General features: G+C 34.1%; 1 protein-coding gene across 1 annotated transcript; it reads left to right on the top strand.

The window, feature by feature from the left end:
- The first annotated feature begins 4123 nt into the window (after positions 1-4123).
- Positions 4124-6861, top strand: LOC130976450 (uncharacterized). Its single transcript, XM_057901320.1, has 4 exons — positions 4124-4412; positions 4520-4670; positions 4785-4940; positions 5753-6861. Exons 1-4 carry the CDS (start codon positions 4225-4227, stop codon positions 6635-6637), a joined length of 1380 nt encoding a protein of 459 aa, XP_057757303.1. The 5' UTR covers positions 4124-4224; the 3' UTR covers positions 6638-6861.
- Positions 6862-8717: the final 1856 nt, after the last annotated feature.

Raw genomic sequence — 8717 nt, 5'->3', positions numbered from 1 at the left:
CTAAAATAGCCCTGTGATTCCAAATTTTCTACATCAATACAAATTAATTTAATAAAAAATGAGAGTACATAGGAGTACAGACGGAACTTGAAAAAAAATATTTGAAGAGGAAAAAAACTTTTAATAAAAAAATATATTAGTATTTATATTAAAATAAAATTTATAAATATAATTATTTTATTTTAAAATTTATTATTAATATATAAGAATATATGGTTAAGATTAACAAAAAAATAAATTTGAGTTTGATTAATAAAAAATTTTGTTTAAGTTAATAAGCCAAATTAATTTTAAATAAAAAATTAATTTTAAAAAAATCTATTTTTACATGAAAAACAATTAGTTTTTGCATATAAAAATCTATTTTTATTTAAAAAAACTATTTTTTTAATCTAAAAACTGATTTTTTTTATAAAAAAACTGATTTTTCTTTAAATTATATAAAATCAATTATAATTTATAAATTATTTTTTAGCATTTTAAAAGATCAATTTTACTTTTGATAATATTTATCTTTCAAAAGTTTTAAGATTAATTATTTTTGTTATTATTTTTATTACAAATCAAATAATATAATATAAGGTTAAAATGGTATTGAAGTAAAACGATAAAAAGAAAAGAATTATCTACCCCCAATAAAAAGTATCTCTGAACAACGCAATAGAAAAAATAAGAAGGGGTAAGAGTGGAAAAAAAGGAAAACAAAATTTATAAAATTATCTGTGTCAACTCTTCCAAATCCCGTGTCCATCATTGTCCTTCGTGAAAGAGTGGACACAAAAGTATAAAAAATTGTCTCGGAGACAATATGTTACTGTCCATGTCTCTGCTTCCAAACACTTTTTAAACAAGTGTTGTCCATGTCTCCGTGTCCTGCCCCGAAAACAAACGCTACCTAAGTGTTTTATGAAGGTAATTATGAGATTCTACACTTAAGGTTGTCTTTCTAAAGCTTTTACGAAAAACTGCATTTTTCACATTATTTTATTATTTTTATTAAAATATTATTTTTAATTAAATATTATTATTTAATATTCTATTATTATTTATTATTTTATTATTAAATATTCAAAAATTATCCCTTTTTTACTTTTAACCTTTAAAATTCATTTTTTATCACCCGTAACTTTTAATATTTTTACTTTAACCACCCTAACTTTAAGAAATTACCAAATAACCCCTCAAACACCAAAATAATTACAATCATGCCCTTTTTAAGATATGAAAGGTGTTCTTCAATGTTCTTCATTACACTCAAAATGTTTTTCGTGTTCTTCGTAAAATTTTCAGATTCTTTCTCTATTTTTACTCGTTTTTCAATCTTTTTCGCAACCGATTTTTACCAAAATTCAAAATAAAATTGCAGCCACCAAAGCCCTATATTTTCCACTTGATTTCAACACAAATTCAACCCCAATTTAAGGGTTAGAGTTCGTTTTTCCAGCAGCCACAAGAACATAAGTTCATAACTTGAATTTTATCAAATTTCATCAAATTTTCACCAAAATTTCAACAAGAATTACTCATATAGACAATCAATTTCAAGCATAACCAAACCATATCATAATCACACAACTCAAACATAATTAATCAAGATTAATTTTACCAAACTCTACCTTGATTTGCTGCTCCAAATCCGGTTGCACTTTCAAATTTTCTTAAAGCACTTTTTCCTCTTAAAACACATCAAGAACAACTTTGAATCCATAAAACCTCAACTGAACAAACCTTAATCAACATGTTAGGAAGGGATTCCTCACCTTAGACTTGCTGAAAATTAACGTTTCTTGACTCACAAGTCAAGTTAAGCATGATTCCTAAGAAAGAACATCAAGAAAATACATGTTTAAGAATATTTCTTTGAAATCGAAGCAAAAGGGAGATGGTGCAGCCAACTGACCTTGATTCCAGTCTTGATAAGTCATATGATTATGTAGAGAAAGAAGAGAGGATCATTTTAGTCGGATTAGAATTTTGATTTGAGTTTTAGTTCAGTAGAAATCAAGCTTTGAAGATTTGGAACTAAGAACTTTTCTCTCTTTTTCTCTCTTGGAAATTTTGGCCACAAGGAACAAATGAACCAGCCTTGGGGGTTTTGGAGGTGTAGGGTGAGTTGTGATTGGTTGGCTTGGAGGTGGGTTAAAATAATATTAAAATATCTCAGGTGTATAACTACTAAAACTAGATGTATCGGAATACTTGTAAAAACATCTCTAAAAATTCTTTTATGAGTTACTAGCATAAATGACACTAGTAACATATTTATTATGAGAATATAACATATATGATGAGGTCTTAGCTTTGCTAAAGTCATCAGAGAGTGCTGGTGCTAAGCTACACCAGTAAACTATGAACCCGGTTAAACCGATTTTCTGTTTTTAACTAAAACTGACTAGGTAATATTGTAATATCATTCAAGCAGCTTCTAATACTAATATAATGATAATATTATACTATTATCTCTCTTCTCTCATGAATCGAGTCCGGTTCGTCAAACTGAGACTATTTACGGAAACCAGAATCGAAACTCCTAACCGATACAGTTCAAAAACTAGGTTCTTCGCGATTGCGTTATCGGCTTGTCCAAAAGAGATTCTAGCTTAAAGATGACATAATGACAATGAGGATTGAGATGCTTGATGATATATCAAAGGTGTTCCCTTTACTAATCTTCTAGAGAAATTCGTACCTTCAGAAAAGATCTCGTGTACTCGAAAATCGGGATTGTTACAATCTGCGATCGGATCGGTTAAGATCCGATTAAGGATTGGATCGCGGATATGCTCTGCATCCGCGGATCCTATTCACGGATCCGCACAATAATAATTAAAAAAATAAATATATATATGTTTGGTATTATATTTACTTACTTATATGTTTTAGTTTGTAGTTATTATTCATATATTGTATTATTTTATTTTTGTTATTTAGAAAAAAGTTTGATTAAAAATATTTTAGGAATAATTAGGTTTAAAAGTATGAAAGAAATATTTTTATTAATTTTTTTACATAGAAATATAATTAAATAGAGAATGTTCAATTATGCGGATATATCCAATATCCAATTTGATTCGCAAATGTACGGATCGGATTGGATCCAACACTAAAAAACACAAATATCATATCCGATCCGATAAAAATTATGCAAATCGAATCAAATTTTCGGCATATTCAATCCGCATACACCCCTAGTTTATTCAATTCTTATTGTTTCTTCATTCTAAAAAATTATTTTAAATCAAATAATTAAAATTACCGAAAGTTAAATTAAAAATGTTAGCCGCTTTTAATTATTGAAAATGCAATTATTAAGTTAAAAAAAAAAAGAGTAAAGGACATTTTCGTCTTTGACCTTTTTTTTCGCGGACATTTTTGTCCTCAAGCACTGGAAAATACATTAAAGCCCCTGACCCTTGAAAAACGTGGACATTTATGTCTTTCCGTTGAATTCAGCCGTTTGCACTGAATGGAAAAGGCTGAGCTGGCAGAGGTGGCATTGAGGTGGCACGTAACGGAGGCCAGTTGGCATGGAGCATTTCGTAACAGGACGTATAAGTCCCTGGAGACGAAAACGACACCGTTTCGTCTCCTCCCCCATCTGCCATTTTCTTCTTCCTTGGTCCCTTTTCCCTTCCATTCTTCTTCCTCAGCCCCTGCCTCCATCACCGCCACATAGCCGCGCCTCCGTCAGCCACCATCAACGCCGGCAACCTCCTCCTTCCTCTTTTTTCGGACGTTGATGGTGGCTGACGGAGACACGGCTGTGCGGCGGTGATGGAGGCAGGGGCTGAAGAAGAAGAATGGAAGGGAAAATGGACGAAGGAAGAAGAAAATGGCAGATGGGGGAGGAGACGAAATGGCATCGTTTTCGTCTCCAAGAACTTATACGTCCTGTTACGAAATGCTCCATGCCATCTGGCCTCCATTACGTGCTATCTCAGTGCCACCTCTGCCAGTTCAGTTTTCCGTCCAGTGCAAACGACTGAATTCAACGGAAAAACATAAATGTTCACATTTTTCAGAGGTCAGGGACTTTAATGTATTTTCCATTGCTTGAGGACAAAAATGTCCTTTACTCAAAAAAAAAAAAAAAACAAATAGACACAAGCCCCTTTGAGAAAGAGCAATAACGAGAAAGAGATCGTCGACGTCCAAGTTCGAATCGAAGCGCCACCGGCTTCCGCCACTGCATCGTTAGGGTTTTGTTCAATCAGAAGAACAAAGATGGCGCTGAAGTTTCTGAACAAGAAGGGATGGCACACGGGCAGCCTCAGGAACATCGAGAACGTTTGGAAGGCAGAGCAGAAGCACGACGCCGAGCAGAAGAAGTTGGAAGAACTTCGAAAGCAGATCCACGAAGAGCGTGAGCGCAACGAGTTCCGACTTCTTCAAGAGAAAGCTGGCCTCGTCCCGTAATTTTCCACTATTCAATTCGATTCCTCCTTTTTCAATTTCTTAGTTAGGGTTTGGGGTTAGAATTAGGATTTTATTGAACAAATTTTACTCATTTTGATTGCAGTGCTCAGGAGAGGTTAGATTTCTTGTACGATTCGGGGCTTTCGGTCGGAAGAAGTTCTAATAACGAAGGATTCAAAGCACTTGAAGCTTTTCCCAAACCCGATGCTTCAGCTGATGCGCCTTCTTCTTCTGCCTCTGCTTCTGCTTCTAAGGTATTTTCATCTTAGCTGCGATTTTTTTTTTCTGCTTTTTGGGCAAAAGAGTATTTTTTTTTTCTCATTGGTTTTTGTTGTGAATTGATTTTGTGATTGATTGTCCTGTGGCAGCAACCTGGAGCTTTGTTTGAAGACAAACCGCAGTCTGCGAATGATTCTTGGAGGAAGCTCCACTCTGATCCTTTGCTTATGATTCGCCAGCGTGAGCAGGAGGCGCTTGCTAAGATCAAGAACAACCCTGTCAAGATGGCTATGATTAAAAAATCAGTAAGATTTCTTTTATTTTAAACCTCAAACTCAATAGAGTTCAAAATTTTACATGATTCAAAATCTTCCTAACTGGTAAGTGGTAACTCTGTTAATAACATCCATGTTCAGATTGATAGAACTTAGACTTGGGAGGTATGAGAATTTTGAGATCCCTTCATTAACTTGGTTTCTGGTAATTGTTACCCTTTACCTAGATCAAGCCAATGTATATATGTAAGTAGGTGAGAAGAGACAGATATTGGTGGATAAGACATGTTACACTCAGTTCCATAAAATTTTCTAGAGGGTGGGGTGCCCGGTCTTAAGAAGTGCTGTGAATGCATTGGTGATTGTTTCACATATTGCAGAAACTGCTGACACACCAAAACCTTGTTACTTGGGAATCCTCCTTGTCCAATACAAAAGTCTTGTTATTACAACTCCCAGATCCACACCGGCAATACTATGCCCCCTACTATATGTGGTGTCTTCACCATGTGAACCATTGTTTGCAACCCGGTGCCCCTAGTAGACACCTCCATCCATGCAATTTGAGGCTATGGGTCATTTTCATGGTGATCCTGGCTTTAATTATATGAAATTGTGAATTGTTACTTTTTACTCACTTAGGCATTGGCCACCTTTCATTTTGTTAAATTTGTTTTCTTTAATTCACTGATCACATTACATACTTTGTATACATTTGTCAGATTGTGTTCGCCGAGTAGTTTTACAAAACAATTGTGTCGGTTCAGTTTTACCAGGACCTTTTTGTTTAACATCATTTCTAATTGATAGCTTATCCTAATCATGTATGGTAACATTGGTAGGTTGAAGAAACAGAACGCAAGGAGAAAGGTCACAGCAAAAAGGAAAAGCGGAAGAAGCACCATTCTAGTAAATTAAAGCGTAAAAAGCATTCTGATTCAGAAGACGACACTACTGAAAGGAGAAAAAGAAAGGCTGGTGACCGAGATTCCGACAGGAGGCATCACAAGTCTCTATCGGATTCAGAATATGATTCAAGTGAAGAAGAAAGCAAAAGAAGGAAGAGTCGTTTTGAAGACAAAAAGTACAAAGAAAAGATGGAATTTGATTCAAGTGAAGAAGAAAGAAGAAGGAAGAGTCATTATGAAGACAAAAAATACAGAGAAAGGTCACCCAATCACCATCATAGGGAAAGAAAAGACTGTAATGATGAAGCTGAAAGATCACCCAGCCACCATCAAAGGCACAGAAAAGACTATAATGGCAAACATGATGACAAAAATTATAACAAGTCAGAAAGATATGCTTCAGAACGACAGTCCAATAGTGATGCCCCTGCTAAGAGAGTGAATAATGGGAGCCTTGCTGAACCAAGCTTAAATAGATCTGCTGCTACCTCACATGAACATGAGTCTAACCATAGACGCAGATATGTAGCTCCTAAGCTTTCAGAAGAAGAGCGGGCTGCCAAGCTTAAGCAGATGCAATTGGCTGCTGAGTTGCATGAAGAGCAGAGGTGGAAACGTATAAAGAATGCCGAAGAGACTGATGCACGGGAAGCAACCCAAAACAAAAATTCAGGTGGAAGGAATTTCTTGGATGATGCTCAGAAAAGTGTATACGGTGCTGCCGAAGGAGGGAGTAAGTCAATAGCTGAAAGTGTTCGTCGTCGCACACATTATTCTCAAGGCAGGTCTGGCGGGGAAGGAAATGCATTTCGACGGTAATCAAGGGGTAATAAAGGGGCGATCCAGTGGTTGTTTTATTACTAATTGTGTTATCTAGGTTTAGACCCCCACTATTGCATGTGCTTTCTTTCCTGTAACCCTGTTTAATATCAGTGGAATAACATATCAAGAATTTGTAGTTCATCTCACCTGATTTGAGATGTCCAGTGTTCCTATAAGGTTTTTGAGGTATTTTATTTATCCATGGAGAAATGTTTTCTATATTTTTATGCTCTCGCTCTTACTCATACATTGAGCTGACCTAAACTTCACCATTAGACTTGGTCTGAGAGCCAAGTTGAATTGGTTGGTGCATCAGAAATTGTGAATACATTGTAACACAACTTGTTTTGGTTTCTAAACTTGCACAAAGTTGCAGAGAAAACACTGTACTCTGTGGATCAAAATCATGGTGGGTTCATCATAAATGTAATCCTTTGATTGAAATTAACCTGAAGCGAATGATTGTGTCTCCCAAAAGTATCAAAACACTACCATGTTGAAAATATCAGTTCCTAAAGTCATCCACAAGGAGTCTATAGAAAAAGTAGCTGCTGCTCAATTGCTATTATCTCTGTAGTCACACTCAACCAGAGAATTGTCTTCTTTTCTGGCATCATAAAATGAATATTAGTACTAGTTATTTAGTTCTCCATTAAATTTTAGACAAGTACAGTTGTACTACACTAGCTGTTGTGTCTCATGTTAGTTGGTATATATATGGTTAAAATAGATCTAATAACCTCCCATCTTCCTTTTGTTTTGGATGAAAATATCCCTCTTCTTTTGATCCAATTCCTATCATTTTATTCACTTATTTAACATGAGAGAACATGACAAAGTAACTTTTGATTAGGAAAGATAATTATGATATGACCCAATAATGAAAATTGTATTAACACCTTCTTTAAAAGCTCTTAATAAAGGTATATTTTCATTAAAAGCCTCAATTAAGAAGCCATAAAATTAACAGCAAATCAATTAAGTAGTAGGCAAGGCAAATTCATTATCTTGCCGGTTGGGTTGTTATTAATCTGTATAATTAATGATAGTTATGTAAAGCTTCCTCCTTAATTACTATTGTTCTGATGCTACATCATCCTACATACAGTTGCATGTCACTCTCACTAGTTTTGACAATGCCACCTTAACCAAATTAATCATGCAACTCATTAATCAATCATGAATTAATAATCCATTTTACCTATTCAACTGGTAATTGTGATTAGACGACTTGCCAAATACACTTATTGCCGACACAACCCTTGGTAACATAGATACCAATACTCCTTTTTCCTTTGTATCATTCTCATGGCACCAAGTAGTGCACAAAATGTGATTGTCACATGAAACAGATGGTTATGTGATATGTCTATGGCTTTTTCATTACTTTTCCACAATGTAGGGATAACATAACACTAATGACAAGTCACTAAGTTAATAGGGAAATTTGGTGGAAACTCAGGTACAGTCAACTTTACGTAAAGTTGATAACTGAAAGTCATTAAATGATTTGACTGATTTGACTAAATTTTCATCTAACGGCTCTCGGCTATCTACTTCAAGTGAAGTCGATTGCACCCGAGTTTTCACCGGAAAATTTTGCTCACAAATGGCAATTATATATTTATATCAACATATGATATAATTAACTAATTACTAGTAAACAAGTAAAATTGAATTTCAATTGTTCTAGTGTGGAGTGTGATATTAAACCTTTTTTCTCTTTTTGAATTGCCTACTTGCACTCAGGTTTTATTATTAGAATTTCAGTTAGTTCTATCCGGTTTAATTGAAGTGTTATGAAAAGAGTATTGGTCTTTCAAGTTTCAATAACCTAGTTGAATGTAATATTAACTAATAAATAAAATGAAATGTTATGTAAATGGAAAATAAATTAAAAAGTCCAATATAAAAAGACTTTTATATTAATGTACATATAAATAATCACTTTTTATGGTCACAAAAAAAACACTTTTTATACATCAATTTGAAATATTTGAATCAAATCCAAATCATCTAAAGCTAAAATAATTACAAAATAAGAAATTGAACAAAGAACTATAATATGTACAAATAT

The sequence above is a fragment of the Arachis stenosperma genome, chromosome 4 (genome assembly GCF_014773155.1).
Source record: "Arachis stenosperma cultivar V10309 chromosome 4, arast.V10309.gnm1.PFL2, whole genome shotgun sequence".
In the NCBI taxonomy this organism is placed as follows: domain Eukaryota; kingdom Viridiplantae; phylum Streptophyta; class Magnoliopsida; order Fabales; family Fabaceae; genus Arachis; species Arachis stenosperma.
Note: the sequence above shows the minus strand (reverse complement) of the source record. Positions and strands in the feature narration are given on the sequence as shown.

Excerpts from the sequence above, each read along its gene's own strand:
- LOC130976450 (XM_057901320.1), top strand. The coding sequence starts at position 4,225 with ATGGCGCTGAAGTTTCTGAACAAGAAGGGATGGCACACGGGCAGCCTC. Across the intron at positions 4,671-4,784 it reads CCTCTGCTTCTGCTTCTAAG|CAACCTGGAGCTTTGTTTGA; the intron begins GTATTTTCATCT and ends GTCCTGTGGCAG. Across the intron at positions 4,941-5,752 it reads TGGCTATGATTAAAAAATCA|GTTGAAGAAACAGAACGCAA; the intron begins GTAAGATTTCTT and ends TAACATTGGTAG.